The sequence below is a fragment of the Dermacentor albipictus genome, chromosome 7, assembly GCF_038994185.2.
Source record: "Dermacentor albipictus isolate Rhodes 1998 colony chromosome 7, USDA_Dalb.pri_finalv2, whole genome shotgun sequence".
Lineage (NCBI taxonomy): Eukaryota > Metazoa > Arthropoda > Arachnida > Ixodida > Ixodidae > Dermacentor > Dermacentor albipictus.
This window is the reverse complement of record NC_091827.1, coordinates 131,353,966-131,372,849: the sequence shown is the minus strand read 5'-3', so window position 1 is coordinate 131,372,849 and position 18,884 is coordinate 131,353,966. Positions and strand designations below refer to the sequence as shown.

The 18,884-nt window shown below is 47.9% G+C and overlaps 1 protein-coding gene across 6 annotated transcripts in view; it reads left to right on the top strand.

The window, feature by feature from the left end:
- Nucleotides 1-18,884, top strand: part of LOC139048163 (mitochondrial-processing peptidase subunit alpha) — a 364,881-nt gene that overhangs the window by 102,363 nt on the left and 243,634 nt on the right. For all 6 annotated transcript variants that reach the window (XM_070522712.1, XM_070522716.1, XM_070522715.1 and 3 more), the window contains exon 8: nt 8,794-8,902. In XM_070522712.1, coding sequence (XP_070378813.1) covers nt 8,794-8,902 — 109 coding nt within the window. The remainder of the gene's footprint in view (nt 1-8,793; nt 8,903-18,884) is intronic.

Below are 18,884 nucleotides of genomic sequence, written 5' to 3'. Positions count from 1 at the left end.
TTATTAAGGTTCACAACAAGACCTGCCACCCTCTTGTTATTGCTATAGGATTCCTGTACGTTACTAGCTATATTCTTATTAATCAGGAATCCGACTCCTAGTTCTCGCCTTTCCGCTAAGCCCCGGTAGCACAGGACGTGCCCGCTTTTTAGCACTGTATATGATTCATTTGTCCTCCTAACTTCACTGAGCCCTATTATATCCCATTTACTGCCCTCTAATTCCTCCAATAGCACTGCTAGACTCGCCTCACTAGATAACGTTCTAGCGTTAAACGTTGCCAGGTTCAGATTCCAATGGCGGCCTGTCCGGATCCAAGATTCTTAGCGCCCTCTGCTGCATTGCAGGTCTGACCGCCGCCGTGGTCAGTTGCTTCACAGCTGCTGGGGACTGAGGACCGGGGTTTGATTGTTGTGTTCATATGGGAGGTTGTGGCCAAGTATTGCACCAGGGTCGCTAATCCTGCTCTGGTGAGGGAGTGCGTTACCGGTTTTGGTCACCGGGATCAGGCCGCACTCCAGGCCTGTTTGTGCAATTTTATCAACACGCGGAGTTGTTTTTTTTTATATCCGGTGGAAAATTGCGCGGCACCGGGATTTGAACCACGGTCCTCTTGCACGCGAGGCGGATGCTCTACCTCTACGCCACCGCTGCAGTCCTACAAAAAGTATATATATGTATATATATTTCTTGGAGAAAAGACACTTGACAGATTGCTGCTGGCAGATTGTTGTGGACGATCTCGACCACGAGAAGACTGCTTTTGTAACAATATATTTACAAGAGACAGGCCTACAAGATGGAGCTTGTGCACACGACTATTGGCAATCGTCATCCTCGTCAGTCCTCCCATCATCGTTCGCTCCTGCAGCGCCTCATTGACCCCCGGCGGCGAAGGTGCTGTCCTGGCAATTTGTCGCCTATCCCCCACTTTTGTTGGCAGGGTGATTTCACATTCGTACGGCTGCTACTGAGATATTGGTCCACTCGTCACCAAAGAGCTTTAGATACCGATAAAGCACCACTGGTTTGGTCTCTCTGTATCGTATGGTCGTGGTAGCAGCTTGTTGCAGCAAGATGGCCTCCGATACAGTCGGACCAGTAAATTGCTTCATTGATTGGACATGAGATGAGTCATGTGCCTGTGTCTAGACTCTCACCTATGAATGCGAAATTATTCTACTGAGTGTGAAATCTGATGATGTATATCTCGAAACGCAAGCATTATTGGAGAACCAAACAAAATTAAGTTGTCTCCGAATTGATCACTCAATCTTTAATATAAGCATATATACGTAAATGTGAAATAAAACAAATACAATTTTTTTGCTAGATCTACCTGTTTGCAAAAACTGTGTCTGCCATATCAGATAAGCTGCATATGCAATCAACTATTGGCATAGATAGCATTGGTTTTATCAAAATAACCGATGCTTTAACTTTAGAGGACTTCTATAATTCAGAGAGAATGGTGTTTCGAGAACAATGCAAAAATAAGTAAATAAATAACACTCACCCATTCCATTTAGGGAGGTAAAGAAGGAGATTGCGGCTATTACATTTGCTTCTTATGTATTAGCAACATACGTTTTCTTTTCGATAGAGTGCTCCGTCTTAAACGATACATTTATAGTGGTGAGATCACGCTTAAGGTTCTCGAAATTCCTCCAAAGAAGGGCAGAAGACAGGCACACAAGATGGAGCCCATGTGTACGACTATCGGCGGTCATCGTCTTTGTCAGTCCTCTCGTCATCATTTGCTCGTGCAGCGCCTTGTAGCATAACACATGGCGGCAAAGGCGCTGTCCTGGCGCTTGGTAGGTGTGAGTGATATCGCTTCAGTTTGGCAGTGTGAACGATATCAGAGGAGGATCGCAGTATGGAGGTATCGAAAGGTTGTAACTCGTGGGGCACGTCTGTCATTTGACGCAAGACGTGGTATGGGCCTGAGTAGGCTGAAATCAGCTTCTCACAAAGACCAACTCGCTGTGCTGGTTTCCAAAGAAGCACAATGTCACAAGGGTTAAAGTGGGTATCGCCGTGACAAGCACCATAATCCGTCGTTGCTTTTCTCGAGAAGAGGTCAGATGCAGACAAGTGATCTCACGTGCTTTGGTCGCTCACGATATGGCATCTCGGACATAGTCTGATGTTTTATCGAGAATGGCTGGGAGGACCGTTTCAAATGGGGTTGCATAGTGTCTCGTTCATACAAGAGAAAAAATGGAGAGAAACCAGCAGAATCATGGCATGACGTATTGTGGGTGAATCTGACAAACAGCAGAGTGGCATCCCAGTCACGGTGGCCGGTGGAGACGTGCATAGCGAGCATTTCTGTGATAGTTCTAAACTATTTAGCCGCTCTGTGAGGCCGTTGGTCTGAGGGTGATACGCCATTGTAAACTTGTGCTTTGTAGTTCAGGTGTGCAAGATGTCCTGACAACCTGTGAGAGAAAGTAGCGACTCCGGTTGGTAAGGAGTTGTTGGGGAGCGCCGTGGTGAAGTATGACTGCGTCGACAAGGAAGTCAGCCACGTCAGTTGCACAACTGGTAGGGAGAGCCTGCGTGATCGCATATTGGGTGGTGTAGTCTGCAGAAACTGCTATCGACGTGTTCCCACTATTGATAGAGGAAAAGAGCCAAGGAGCCAAGACCAACTCGAAAGAATGGTGCAGATGGTATTTAAATGGGCTGAAAACAGCCAGCTGGTACAGCTGCTGTTTTTTTGCGGTGCTGACAAGATTTACAGGAGCCGACATAACAGCAAATGGAACAGTAAATACCGGGCGAAAAGAAACAACGTCGAACGTGGTCATATGTCTTTGAGACTCCCAGATGACCAATGGTTGGGACATCATGCCACTGTGCGAGCACAGTCTCACGCATATGCTTGGTAACGACCAGGAGCAGTACAGGGTCATCAGGGCACCTATTGTAACGGTACAATATGCCATCTTGCAGCACAAACATACGCAAAGAGGAGGAACTTGTCAGGTCTGCCAGGCTGAGAATGATGTCTCTCACATCATTCGCGTCGCTGCTCATCGGCGATGTCGCAAAACATGGCAAGCGCGAGGACGTAACTTGACTCACTGGTCTCAGGCTGGTCTGGTGGGTCCACTGGATGATGTGACAAGCAATTAGCGTCCTCATGGAGTCGGCCTGTCTTATACACCACTGTGTAAGAATACTCTTGGAGCCATATAGCCCACCGACCGAGACGTCCAGCTGGATCTTTTAAAGACGAAAGCCAGCATAGGGCATGGTGATAACCGTGAAAGGCTGTCCATAGAGGTAGGGGTGAAATTTACTTACTGCTCAAACAAGGGCAACACATTCACGTTCAGTAAGCGAGTAATTGTGCTCAGCTGGTGAAAGAAGATGACACAGTGGCAACCATGCTGTCGTTGTGCCAAAACAGCGCCGATACCATGGCCGCTGGCATCGGTGCGAACCTCCATAGTAGCGGACACGTCAAAGTGGTCGAGAATTGGGGGCGATCTGAGTCGCGTTGGATCACGACTGCGTCGCCTTGACCTGTGGCTGGTACGTGGCGTCGTCAGGTAGTCTTTCGTCTGCATATTCTTTGCTTCCAGACTTTGTCGGGACAGCAGTGCGACCATATGCCGTCAAGGTAGTCTCTTCGTAGTCTTCGTAGGTGGCGGAGGATCTTCATCAGTTCGACGAACAGCAACCGCACCTCCATCGGTTGCTGCTTTTAGTTTTCCGGATATGGGCTCACGGACCAGCCCCGGGCTTGGCCAGTGTATGGACGGCGCTGCGGCAACAGGTAGCAGCCTGGTGACGGCGAACGGGACGGTCGTTGAGGGCTTCACTGAGTAGCGGCGATGTCACGAGGGCGTTCACCTTCCCTCGGCGCGCTGCGTTGACGGCGAAGCTTCGCAATCCCAGGTCGCGGTATGGGCATCGGCGGTACACATGGCCGGCTTCATCGCAGTGGTAGCAGACCGGGCGGGCTTCGGGGGCGCGCCAAATGTCCGTCATCCTCCCGTAGGTGCGCTGGGCGACAAGTGGGCGTGCTGGCTGCGGCGGACGACGAAATTGCGGTGTTAGAGGGCCCCGGCGCAGTCGCAGAGGCGGACCTTGACAGCGTGTGACAGCGGCGTAGGTCATCACTTCTGGCTGGGGCTGCGGTAATTGAGGTTGCACCTCAGGAACTCCAAACAATTGCTGAACCTCATCTTTCACGATGTCAGCGATCGAGGCCACTTCAGGCGGCGACGAAGGCAAGATCTTGCACAGTTCTTCGAACACAATGGCCCTGATAGTCTCTTGGAGATCACTGGAGCCCAGTGCTTGGATGGCGCACTGAGGCGTGAGCACTTGGTGGTTATGTTGCCTAGTGTGCATTTCTAAAGTTTTGTCAATCGTCGTTGCCTCTGTCAAGGACTCGGCTACGGTCTTCGGTGGGTTTCGGATCAGTCCGGCGAAAAGTTCTTTCTTTATGCCTCACATCAAGAAACGCACTTTTTTCTCTTCGGACATTTCCGGGTCAGCGTGCTGGAAAAGACGGGTCATCTCTTCCGTGAACATGGTGATGGTCTCATTGGGTAGTTGGCATCGGATTTCCAGCAGAACTTCGGCCCTTTCCTTATGGACAATGCTCCTAAACGTCCTCAGGAAGTTACTGCGGAACAGGTCCCATGTTGCAAGGGTGGACTCCCGGTTCTCGAACCAAGTCCTCACTGCATCTTCCAAGGTGAAGTACACGTGTCGTAGCTTATCCTCAGAGGTCCAGTCGTTGAAGGTCGAGATCCTTTCGAAGGTTTCGAGCCAGGTTTCCAGATCCTCCGATGTAGCTCCATGGAAGGTAGGGGGCTCTCTGGGCTGTTGAAATATGATGGGTGACACTGGGGCTGCCATTGTATTTGCCTTGGCCACAATCTTCTTGGTCATCTCAGGTAGGAGTCCGTGCTCCGGGGGCAGCTGTTGAAGATGGCAGCTTGCTCGATGGTCCGGGACTACGTTGTTCTTTTTGCGGTCCGGGCTTCGATTATGGCTTGTCGGGTGCGTTCGGTACCCGAACGAAAAGCACCTCCACCAGATGTCAGGTGGAGAAACGTATGAACACAGTAGCAATACTGTGAAAGGCAAAACTAACTTTTATTGTGCAAACCTGTGCCCACAAGAACAGGCTACACTTATAGCACAACGATAGCGGCGAACACGGTCGGCGATCGTCGAAAATCTGATCAGCGGGTCAGGCGTGTCGGCTTTTATAGATCAGTCGTCGAATGTTCCAGAGTAACCGCTGGGACCCGCGTGTCTTCCACAAAGTTCTACACTATTCGCGTCACGCATACATGCAATCAGATTACACAAGTTGCGGTGAAAGAACCATCGATAACATTCCAGAAACTTCTTTTACATGCAGGCGCGTCCTGCGCTGTGCGATAACATTTTTAGGCAGTGAGAAGTGGTCGCCCGATAAAGATAAAGAAGTGCACGTGTCACTAGATAAACTAGCACTGCCACAACATCTGTGTCTTGCATGCGCATAAAATTTACACCCTATGTTCCATCCTTTGAATCATTAAATCAGTTGGTATAAAGGTTTCTCTGTCGATATTGGCACATGGAGTGACGTTTGAAGAACACAGTAGCAATACTGTGAAAGATGAAACTAACTTTTATTGGGCGAACCTGTGGCCACAAAAACAGGCTACACTTAAAGAACGGCGACAACGGTGAACACAGTCGGCAGTCGTCAAAATCTGATCAGCGAGTCAAGCGCGTCGGCTTTTATAGAAGTCGTTGAATGTTCCAGGGTAATCGCTGAGACCCGCGTGGCTTCCACAAAGTTCTGTGCCGTTCGCGTCGCGCATGCGTGCAATCAGATTAAACAAGGTTTGGCGACAACAGACAGCGGATTGAAGCATCGATAACATTCTAGAAACTGCCAATACATGTGCACCCATCCTGCGCTGAACGATAACATTTCTTAGACGGTAAAAGCGCTCACCCGTATAAGATAAACGAGTTCACATGTCAATATCAGAAATTTGTACGATTCCATATTCCACATCACGCGCTTGCGGGCGTCGATGAAGAATCCATTTTCGAATTTGGAGCTGTGCCATTCCAGAATGAGTATGCCGTCACAGTCAACAGTTTTCTTGATGTTCTAACAATTTACCTTAACTCCACTTTCGCTGAATGGAACGGAAAAGTTTATCTGCAAAACAGTGGCATGTGTATCGGTTCATGTATTGCCCCTATTCTGAGCGATCTGTTATTACCATATTTAGATAAGAAGGCTGAAGTTCTTTTATTTTTTACACATGTAGTAAAATGTTTTTGGTTTGCCAATGATTACCTTATTCCATTAGACTGTAATAATGTCGGCTTTGATTCTTCCCTCCAGCAGACAGAGGCGCTGCTTATCGAATGCCTGGAACCACTCACTCTCATGCACGAACATCCTGAGAATGGTGCCTTAAAGTTTGTTGATTTGAGGTGGTCCTTTTTAGGCGAACATGTCTGATGGAAATGTGAGCCCCATGCTAAAACAACCCCTGCTGCCTTTTGCATCAGCCCATAGTAAATTGGTCCAATGCAGCATTGTTCAGGCTTGCTTGAAAAATGCTTTTCTGAAATCTTGTTACCACTCAGTACAAGAGAGGTTCAGGTTGCAGATAGTTTGAAGGCTGTTGACTGTCTCAACTACCTTATTGTTTCCATTTCAGAGACGCTGCATAAGAAGTTGCAATTTTGTGATGCACATCCCGACCCACGTGGTACCGTTTGCAGGAATCCAGCGGTCGTCCATAAATTCACGCTATCTCGCTTAAACTAAAGAAAATAAGCCAAAGAGTGGGAGTTTCCGTCGTTTTTTCTTCGCCCCACCAGCTATCTCAGTTAGGTGCCAGAACCAGCCCTGTCAGCAGACAATCAAAATCATGCAACATTGTGCACAGAAAGGGTTTCGTTGATTGCGCAAGAGGAGTAGTGTGTAGCATACCTCTTTCCTGCAGGTAGCGCTATGTGGGACAGATGGGAAGGTGCCTAAACATGAAGTTGCAAGAGCATAATCAGAAAGTGCAAAAAGGGAGAGAGGGCTTCTTCAGAATGCATTGCTCCCAATGTAAATGTGTGCCACTATTTGAAAAAACAGAAATACTAGCAAGAAATGTGCATGAAAACACAAGACTCATCATTGAGGCCGTGGCTATTGCAGAAGGCAACTTTGTTAGCAAACCATCCATAGCGTTGACTGTTAAAGAATTTGCTTATCTGGGGTCTGTACGTGGGAGGCCGCCTTAGGCCGTGGCGCGCTCTTGTTAATTTGTGGTGACCATGTTAACTTCCGTAATTGTATCTGATTGTGATCAAGTGCGGGAGCTTATATATGCATGGCCTTGTTGTAATAAACGCCAGTTGGAAGTCAGCGCTTGTCCTTGTCGCCTTACTAGTGTCCTGTGTCCACTCTCGTGCTGGTTACATCAGCGTGGAATACCAACTAGCCCAGTCTCACACCTTGCTGCAATTCTGAAAGCTGTCTACACAAACGCCACACGTGTTCTAAAATAGGTCCTTAATGTCTTCTGAGAAGACGCTTACTCGCTCTTACTCAATATATACCTAAAACATACCCGAATATGTACTTACTCATCCGGGAAAACAAACTACCCGTAGTCACTAAAAGCTTTCGCACACTGCGCTGTAGTTAACATCTACGTAATGCAAATTGTTGCATTAATTGTTGCAGCACAAGGCCCCGACAGACGTGCACCGAGCTCTTGGGTCTGGCAGCACGCATTGTTGTTTCTGCAGCTTCGGCAAGCACATGTTGACGCTCCTCAAATTCGGCCTGGGTCGGCAACTTATTCATGTTGGGCATTTTGGCCGGAAACATTGATGTGCCCTTTCTACGAGAATCATTGCAACCCAATGCACCAACGTGCATAGAGCTAGTGGGGCCCGAATGAACCAGGATGTGCTTTATTGTTTTCCAATTGTGTAGTGTTTTATGAAGCTGATGGGAAACCGAAATGAAACAAAGCTGGTGATCGGCAGTGGAATACAATGCTGCCAGAGTGAAACGTAGCGCTCACTTGGGTTATTGGCAATTAAAAGCATGCAGTATGCTTCCAATAGCACTATGTGACATGCACTGGGAAACAGGTAGGGGAAAATGCTTACCTGAATAGGGTTGGCTGTGTTTAAAGTGCGATGGCCTGTGCAGAGGTTCACTGGAAGAGGAAACTGAGTGTATGGTGGCACGGGCGGGCGAGTACGGCAGGGAAGCTGCTGTGGCAGCTCGATTGTGCGCAGCTTGCGCCTCTTCCTGTTCATATGGGTTCTTGCGGCCGGAAAATGTATCACACAATCACAGTTTGATGGTGTACTGCAAGTTGATGCCAAAAGATAGTGTTTTCCAGCAATGTATTATCCAGTAGAAAATAATCTTAACTGCACGAGTCATTTTTTATATCACGCATGTTGCCGCCAGGAAATCGTATGTAACAGGATCGTACCAATGAGGTTCTGTTATATTTTGCTGGCCAGTTTGTTCTATTCTGTGTGTTCTCAAGAAGCAGATGACACTGACATCTTTGAAGGTGATCAGTTGCTTTTAAGTGCATGCATTGTTTTTGCAGCTGTCCATTGTTATCACTACAGCATGTGCCACATGGGGGTGGCATCTCTGTATGTTACCTTCAATGTGCACACTACAGAGCTTGAGGTGTGTGTGTTCACGATTCGTGTGTGCCAAGAGAATAGCTGAAAGTGTTTGGTGGGCCCCTGACATCAGTGTATTATGATGTGCAGGTACTTTGTGGAGCAGGTGCCTATCTGGCAGGAGAACCCGGAGTTAATTCTGGACCCCAGGATGGAGCCGGACGCATCCATTGCACAATACACGGGGGGTGTTGTCAAGGTGGGTTCGTCCCTGCTGGTCGCTTCAACTCTGGCTGGAGCTCCACTTGTCCAGTGGGGACGAAAATGCCACGCATAATTGTGGGGCATTTTCAGCCTTTTTTGGGGCACCAGCTTTCCTTTCAACTTTGCTCTCGTCTCCGTTTTGATTGCAGAGCACATTATTTGTAATCGGTGTAATGCTTTATGCCATGCTTTCAGGGGTCAAACTTGGGTAACTTGGGTAACATGGGTAACTGTCGGATGCAGAGCTATTGAGTCCACTAAACCCCTGACACACTGGGTGGGGGCCCATTATAATTGCTATGGCTTCTGCAATCTGCCTCATGGTTGTCAGGGCAACTGCTGCATTGTACTACAGTAAAACCTCATTAATTCGACCCTCAGTAATGTGAAAAATTTGATAATTTTGACTCATCTGCTGGTCCCGGCAGGTGTATGTATTACTTGATGGAATAAAACTCGTGAATTCAGGTGTGTTTTGCCGCGCACTGGTTAATTTGTATAACTTTTCGAGCTTGTCAAGCGTGAAGCACCACAAATTTTCTATGCAAAAGAGCAAAAGGGGCGTTGGTGTCGAACCAAAGGAAAGCAGTGGAATATGGAAATTGTATGTTCACAGGAACGCCAGAATGCTTCGTGCCTATTTGTGCCTTTGCAGCCTTTGGTTTTGCGTTCACTGCAGTGCATAACACCGCATTGACCTCGTGCCTTCAAATTACGTAATCGCCGTCCACGATTGCGTCGATAGCAACCACAGTGGTTGCAGCTTTGTCCACAACGGTTGTGGCAAACAGTAGTTTCATTTTGACTTGGTGTGCACATGAGCTGCGTGCCTTCAGAACTGCATGGTCGCCATCCATGCTCGCATTGAATCGGCCGCAGTTGCTCTCGCAGCTGTTGCAGTTTCATGCACAGTGGTTGCGGCAAACAGTAGTTTCATTTTTGTTGTGTCGGCAGCGGCAGGCAAGCGGGGGGCCCCGACCAGCGAACGCGCGGCTAGCGCCGGCGCAGTGAAGGAGACTCGGAGCGAACTGCTCCCGATGAAAACCGGAACGAAGACTCGGCTGAGCCACGGCCGTTTATTGCTAATAAAGGCTTCACACGCCAGATGACACCTCCTGATTGGTCCAATGCTCGTCGCATGACAGAAGGGGGGTGCGCCATCTAGCTAAACAACTACGAAACATACATGTGCGATGACACATAGCTCTGACAGGGGGCGACACTATACTACATCATCCCCCCCTGGAAACAAAGTAAACATAGTGAATCGCGCACACAAGACACGCACTTAAGTCCAAAGGCGATTTCAGTTCATTCCCCCCCACGTTCACACACGTGCACCAGTTGCACACAAAGCACGCACTTAAGTCCACAACAAATTCAATTCGTCCCCGCCCAAGTTCACATACACGCGCACCAGTCTTGGGCACCAAAACACAGGCAGTCACTCAAACAAAGTCGGACAAGGAACACGGCACAAAACTCACTGCACCGCAACAAGGAACACATTATACCTGTGTTAATGAAACATGTGGACTGTCCTAAATGTTACAGCGAGGTCCCTAGCCATGGCATTTCGAAGACAGCAATACGCTCTACACTACATAAACAAAATCATCGAGCCACGGAGGCCGTTTTCTGTCACAATGAGGACGCGTGCGTACCTCAGAACTTTGGGGGTTGCGACGCGTATCGGTCGACTTTAATGACCCAGTCGTCCCACTACTATTTCCCTCCCCCTGGTTGGACAATTGAATGTGGTTGTTGCTCAAAGCTGGAGAGGGTTGCCCAGGAAGCTCCTCTCGACGTCCCAACAAGTCCTGGGAGGCTACCGATTCCCCCACGGAATCATAGACGACTGCTGACTGCGTAGACTCGGAATTGATACAGTCAGACAAGCTACTTAGCTGCTGCTTATGAGAAGACGATGTCACTACAGACGAGTCATCGAAATGACTATCGAGGTTTGAATACGAGTACAAAAAATCTTTGTCACTTGTACACAATGTACTACCTGTTGGATCCTTCATCACTAGGGTTAACTTAGACACATGCCACGTCTTCCCATCACTGAGTAAAAAAGTAGATGGTCCTATCTGGGCCTTGACTTTACGAGGTTTACTGTACTTCAAAATTCCTTTCCTGTTAAATCTTATTCTGACGGTGTCTCCCACCTTGACACGAGCTGCCTGAGCACCTCTACATTTTTCTACGTACTGTTTAGTCTGCCACTGTTTCTGCAAGACCCTTTCTTGAACTTGAGACACAAGACTGTCCTGTTTCCGTGAATCTATACAGAGCCGCATGGTTCCATCCTTCTTGCGCACCACCACGAGTGGAGACACCCACTCAGAAGCTTCGACGCGCTCGATGACGTCGCAGTCCGCGAGACGTCGCAATTCATTTGTGACCTGGTCACAGAGAGCCAGGGGTAGTCGGCGCAACTTTGAAGATACTGGCTTCGCATCTTGCTGCCGATGAATTCAGTGCACAAAGTTGTTGACGAGACCGAACTCGTCACTGGAGAGGTGATCATAACCCGGAGGCACACCTGTGGGGCTCTGTACTGAAGGAAGCGATGGTAGACGACATGTCAGCGACGTACCTTCGATCTGTATGCCCAAGCGTTGCATGGCATCTAAACCCAGCAGTGATGTTCCTGTAGTCGTTACGTGGAACGTGACGGAGCATGACCTTTGAAAAAACAGGACAGTGGCTTGAAACAGGCCTTGAATGTCGATGCGTTGCTTGGAGAAATTTTTCAAGTCCACTGTTGTTTGTGACAGTCTGAGCTGTCGACCAAAGTGCTTTCCAATATCTTCGGCCGTCATCAATGAGACAGACGCTCCCGTATCCACCAGCAGTCGCATGGAGACGCCGTTAACTACGACCGGAACTTGGAAATCCCTTTTAGCTTCCAAAGTGCTCACCGTCAAGACAGACGCAGACGGCTGTCCTGCGGAAGTTGAAGACAGCGTCTCTGCGGAAGAGACGTGCTGAACAGTACGGGTTTTTCGGCATACTGATGCAAAATGGCCCAACGTGTGGCAGGCGTTGCACCGCTGGTTCCTTGCTGGACAATTCCTGTCCGTTGCAATATGTTTCGTGCTGCCACACCGATCGCATGCACCACGGTTCCCGGAGGAGCCATGTGCGAAATGTCGGCCCTCTTGGCGGCTTCTCGGAAGAAGTCGGCCCTCTTGGTGGCTTCTCGGAAGAAGTCCGTCGTCTTGGCGGCTTCTCGGAAGAAGCCCGTCCTCTTGGCGGCTTCTCGGAAGAAGTCCGTCGTCTTGGCGGCCTCTCGGAAGAAGTCGGCCATCTTGGCGGCCTCTCGGAAGAAGTCGGCCATCTTGGCGGCTTCTCGGAAGAAGTCGGCCATCTTCATGGCCTCCCGGACTACGTCGGCCATCTTGGTGGCTCCCCGGAAGAAGTCGGCCATCTTGGCTCGTCGACGGAACGCCAAGTTGAGATGCCTGAATTCTCTGTATTTTCTCCGAGTCGAACGCGCGGTTCGCTCGATGCAAGGCTTCTAACGAGCATCCAATTTCTTCTGCCTTGTCCTGGGACAGGGTTTCGCCATGAGCCAGCAACTTTTCGCGAACGCTGACGTTCGCTACCCCATGTATGATTTGGTCTCGGACGCGTTCGTCATAGGTTGTGCCGAAGTTGCACTGTACTGCCTTCTCCTTCAATGCGGTCACGAATTCCAGGAATCCTTGTCCCTCGAACTGCTTTCGACTGGTGAATTCATGCCGTTCCGCCAGGACGTTTGTTGACGCGGCGAACAGCCGGTCAAGCCACTGCAAGAGTCTCGGAAACTCTGACGCTGGCGGGACCGCATCACTTGACGTTGACGCTGCGCCGGTCGACTGCCTTGCTGCTTCGCTTGAAGCTGACGCTGCGCTGGTTATCTGCGTTGCTGCTTCCTGCTCCTCGGCTGCAAAGTGCTTCCGTTGTCCCTCACGCCCGAGAGCGCTGACGAGCGCGGACGCTCGTCGCGCGTCCGTCCAGTCGCCACCGCCGGCCGCTTCGAGGTGGGCCTGAAAAATTTTTTTCCAGCAATACCAGGGAATTAACGGTGGGCCGGGCACTTCAAGAAAAACGGGAAGGTTCGCCGTAAAAGCCATGCCGGGTATCGTGCAGGAGGCAGTGCAGGAGGCAAGCCGGAGCTCGCCGCAGGAATGGGGCACGGAAGAACAGAGGGGCGAGTAGGCCTAGGCTCGGAAGCCTCGCGACACCAAGTGCGTCGGCGACGTTTGCCGGCCGTGCAGACACGGGAGGGACGCTTCACTTACGAAGCTCGTTGGTTTCCCGGGGCTTTGGTCGGAACCGTTGCAGGAATCCCATCTTCGTCGCCAAAAGATGTTGTGTCAACAGCGGCAAGCAAGCGGGGGGCCCCGACCAGCGAACGCGCGGCTAGCGCCGGCGCAGTGAAGGAGACTCGAAGCGAACTGCTCCCGATGAAAACCGGAACGAACACTCGGCCGAGCCACGGCCGTTTATTCTTAAAGAGACTTCACATGCCAGATGACACCTCCCGATTGGTCGAATGCTCGTCGCATGACAGAAGGGGTGTGCGCCATCTAGCTAAACAACTACAAAACATACATGTGCGATGACACATAGATCTGACAGGGGGCGACACTATACTACAATTTTGACTCGGTGCGTGCTAGGTCGTGTGCCTTCAGAAGTGCGTATCGCATCGATAGCGGCTACGGTTTGGTATGCAGAGGCAAACAGTAGCTTCTTTTGGACGCGGTGCAATGTTTGCGTACACAATGTCGCAAACTTAGCGAAAGCTTTCGAGAATGAAGAGCACTGGCTTTGCCACAACACGATCTGTTGGTGACCAGCCCACGAGCAAAAAAAAAAAAAAAAACACATGCGCACAGTAGTGCAAAGTGTGTCTTGGACGTGCACTGCAAAGTCAGTCACAAGATGATGAGAATTCTAGCTTCTGCACTGCTTTTGTGGAAATAGAAACAGGATTTGCTGATTCGTTCAGTAAATAAAAGTATGTTAATGTAGTAAGAATTTTTTTATTGCTTTCTTGGTACCCTCTATAATTTGGCATTAGGTTAATTTTCACATCTCTTCCGAAAGCGTGGAATCCGAATTAATGAGGTTTTGCCGTACCAAGCAAGGAGATGCATTTGAAAGCAAGATGTTGCCCCGTGCATATGTGAGTGTGGCGACAAGTCGTCCAGGAGTAATGGCGCGATGGATTGAGGGAATGAGCCAAGTGCTGTGTCACCATGTCGTGGTTGTGGCCACACATTTGACCTACCACTGAACTGGTGGCACAGCAGCCGGAGAACCACAGTGCTGCCTGGGCGAGTTTCCTCGTGGGGTGTAGGCAGTCTTGCTTGACTTGTCACAGCTGCGCAAATAAATCTTTCTCCTCAATAATAAAGGCCAACTGCAATGAAATTTTACATTGGCTAAACTTGTTTTAAATGGGTAGCAGTAGTATATACCACTGAAGCAATCTTGGAAAAATCATACGGATCATATTTGCAATGGTTTTTTTGTTAGCAGCCTTTCAACAGCTCGCAAGTGGTGATTGACGCTAGATATAAAAGACTTGACCTAGAATTTTTTTGTTGCTTCATTTATTCTTCATGCTGCACAAATAGATACTAAATTAAATGTAAAAGTGTTTTTCCAGAAACTAATTGAGATCAACAATATTGTTGACCTGCCAGTTAAAGGTATGATCCGGGTATGGTGCTTTGCACTTGCCTATGAAATCCAGCAGCCCACCGTTTACTTCTGGAGTTTCACTAATGATGAAAGGGGATGAAAAACTTCTTTGTACTCTTCAAATACATTGCATTGTGAACATTTGAAACCAGAAGCACTGCTGTACCAAACACAGCAGTGGTATATCTGCTAAATACCGGCTGGAGGGAAAAGTGTAACACTTTGCTGCATCAGGTAGGCCAACTACCACAACATGTTTGGGCATAATAATAAGCATTTGGAAAATGTAGCTTTGTTCCATATTCTGGATGTGGTCCTCGCCTTTGCCGTACCCTGTGGCTTGTCGCCAGGGATGGGGATTGAGACAAAGCTTTTTGGGGTCATCCTAGAAGTGTGAGCTTGCTTAGCTTACAGGAATGAATATTACATGGTGGAGTAGATCCACCAACAAAGTCTGCTGCCTGCTTTGGTATTTTTAAGATCCACAAATTCAGCAGCTGCATTAGCGACATTTGAATCATAACCAGCGAGTTGATCGAAAATGCTGCACCGTGCATCCCTCTCTCTCTTTTATTACACCACGAGTTGCTTAAACGCTCACAACATGGCAGCATTTCATTTGTACATGTAACATGAAAAGTGTAACACTTTGCTGCATCAGGTAGGCCAACTACCACAACATGTTTGGGCATAATAATAAGCATTTGGAAAATGTAGCTTTGTTCCATATTCTGGATGTGGTCCTCGCCTTTGCCGTACCCTGTGGCTTGTCGCCAGGGATGGGGATTGAGACAAAGCTTTTTGGGGTCATCCTAGAAGTGTGAGCTTGCTTAGCTTACAGGAATGAATATTACATGGTGGAGTAGATCCACCAACAAAGTCTGCTGCCTGCTTTGGTATTTTTAAGATCCACAAATTCAGCAGCTGCATTAGCGACATTTGAATCATAACCAGCGAGTTGATCGAAAATGCTGCACCGTGCATCCCTCTCTCTCTTTTATTACACCACGAGTTGCTTAAACGCTCACAACATGGCAGCATTTCATTTGTACATGTAACATGAAAAGTGTAACACTTTGCTGCATCAGGTAGGCCAACTACCACAACATGTTTGGGCATAATAATAAGCATTTGGAAAATGTAGCTTTGTTCCATATTCTGGATGTGGTCCTCGCCTTTGCCGTACCCTGTGGCTTGTCGCCAGGGATGGGGATTGAGACAAAGCTTTTTGGGGTCATCCTAGAAGTGTGAGCTTGCTTAGCTTACAGGAATGAATATTACATGGTGGAGTAGATCCACCAACAAAGTCTGCTGCCTGCTTTGGTATTTTTAAGATCCACAAATTCAGCAGCTGCATTAGCGACATTTGAATCATAACCAGCGAGTTGATCGAAAATGCTGCACCGTGCATCCCTCTCTCTCTTTTATTACACCACGAGTTGCTTAAACGCTCACAACATGGCAGCATTTCATTTGTACATGTAACATGAAAAGTGTAACACTTTGCTGCATCAGGTAGGCCAACTACCACAACATGTTTGGGCATAATAATAAGCATTTGGAAAATGTAGCTTTGTTCCATATTCTGGATGTGGTCCTCGCCTTTGCCGTACCCTGTGGCTTGTCGCCAGGGATGGGGATTGAGACAAAGCTTTTTGGGGTCATCCTAGAAGTGTGAGCTTGCTTAGCTTACAGGAATGAATATTACATGGTGGAGTAGATCCACCAACAAAGTCTGCTGCCTGCTTTGGTATTTTTAAGATCCACAAATTCAGCAGCTGCATTAGCGACATTTGAATCATAACCAGCGAGTTGATCGAAAATGCTGCACCGTGCATCCCTCTCTCTCTTTTATTACACCACGAGTTGCTTAAACGCTCACAACATGGCAGCATTTCATTTGTACATGTAACATTCACTAAACAATGTAGTTCACAAAAGCCGCAGAAGCAGTCTGGTGCAAAGCACAAAGAGCAGGCCTCAATCTTTTATCTAGCATCCCAGCAGTTTTGTTGAGTGTCATCGTGCACTGCCTACAGGATGTCTAGTAGCAAGGAACACTTGGACGAGATGCACCTCTGCGTAGCTAATAAATAAATGATTGCTTAAACAAAGGTAAATGATTTTCACATTGGCGAGAATATGACCACCACGTGTGCCAAGAAGAGAAGGACTAAAGCCGGTGGCATTCGTGACGCAACAAGCAGGCTCCACCAGTGGAAATAGTGTCAGCCTCTGAAAGATAATGCAAGTGCTTGACGAAACAAGTCATGCCGATGTGTTTTAAGGCACCAGTGGGGTCCGATTACCCTACGTTTTCACATTCAAGCTAAACGAGCTTTTCTTGCATAGCATTGTACCCTTTCTCGCCAATTAAGCTTAAAGTCTAACTGATATCCAATTAATGGGAGTTGACTGCATCGCATAATTTATGTGCTGTCTTAAGACCTTGTATGATTAGAATTGTTTCTCTCTGTCTTTTCTTTTGTACCCTCTTTAGCTTTTTGCAATCACCCTCCTAGCAATGTACCAGTAATTAGGTAGCCAACACAGCATCCTTTGTTGTCTCTCTTATATTTGCTCCCAACTAGTTCTCATCTAGTTATGCTGTTCGCACATCATTTCAAGCACATTGCACTTCCATTTAGACCTCTGGCTTAATTTTTGCTGAAATTTTGCACTGTACTGACATTTTGAACAGTTTAGTACCATGTTGGGGTGCATTACTTGATTCCTGTAACAAATTGCAGGCGCAATGCCATCATCAGCCATTGTTATCAAAACACCGAGCGTGCTGTTTTCCAGTGAGCGGTGTTGATTCGTGTGGTGCTATTGCAGTGGAGTTGTGCCTGTCTCCTCCTCCTTCGGTCCCACACACTCACCACAGCAGTTATGCTGCGCCAAGGGGTGAACCCTGTTACATTTCAGCAAGAAGTCTGCTCCCACTCTGCGCCGAAAAGGTTGCTTGAGCAAGGTTTTATCGCACTATCAAAAGTGGCGTTGCTTAGACAAGCGACTGCATTAGCTCCATGGTGGACCAAGTCAAATCCCTCCAATTATTCCTGGATCGTTGTGCTGCCTATTCCGTGGGCAGTTGTCTATGTACAGTACTTTCCAGCTCAACTTGTGCAGGTTGCTTAGGCAATGGGACAGCCTCGCTTTTCAGTAGGCAGCGAGCGATTTCAGTAGGCAGCGAGCGATTGCGCTAGTGCCGAGCCAGATCTCTCGCTCCTCTCCTGTGCTACCAATGTAAAATGGTGACTCAAGTTTCGGACGCTGTATGGTGTCTCGCTCGATTTTTCTAACACAAAGCACACATTAGCGCAGACATGGCGGCCGTGAACAATTTTCCTGCCATTCAGTTTGTCACCTATCCCCCACTTTTGTTGGCAGGGTGATTTCACATTCGTACGGCTGCTACCGAGATATTGGTCCACTTGTCACCAAAGAGCTTTAGATACCGATGAAGCACCGCTGGTTAGGCTTCGCTATATCGTACGGTCGTGGTAGCAGGTTTGTCACGGCAAGGTGGCCACCTTGCCGTGACAACCTGCTACCACGACCGAAACAGTCGACCAGTAAACGGCTTCATTCATTGGACGTCAGATCAATTGTTTGCCTGTGTCTAGACTCTCACCTATTGATGCGGAATTATTCTACTGAGTGTCAAATCTGATGATGCATATCTCGAAATGCAAGCATTTTTGAAGAATCAAACAAAATTATGTTGTCTCCGAATTCATCACTCAATTTTTAATATAACCATATATACCTAAATGTGAAATAAAACAAATACAATTTTTTTGCTGGATCTACCTGTTTGCAAAAACTGTGTCTGCCAAATCAGATAATCTGTCTATGCAAGCAACTATTGGCAAAGATAGCATTAGTTTTATCAAAATAACCGATGCTTTAACTTTAGAGGACTTCTATAATTCGGAGAGAATGGCGTTTCGACAACAATGCAAAAATAAAAATAATTAATTAAACTCGCCCATTTCATTTAGGGAGGTAAAAAAGGAGATTGCAGCTATTACATTTGCTTCTTATGTATTAGCAACATACCTTTTCTTTTCGACAGAGTGCTCAGTCTTAAAGGATACATCTATAGCGGCGAGATCATGCTTAAAGGGCCCCTGAAACGGTTCGGACAAATTTTGTAGTCGCGTAGGGTACAGCTTAAGTAGAACATTCACACCACAATTTAAGATGAAGCGTTACGTAGTAATGGAGCTGCAAGCGATTGTAAGTTACCCTCCTCCCTAGCCATG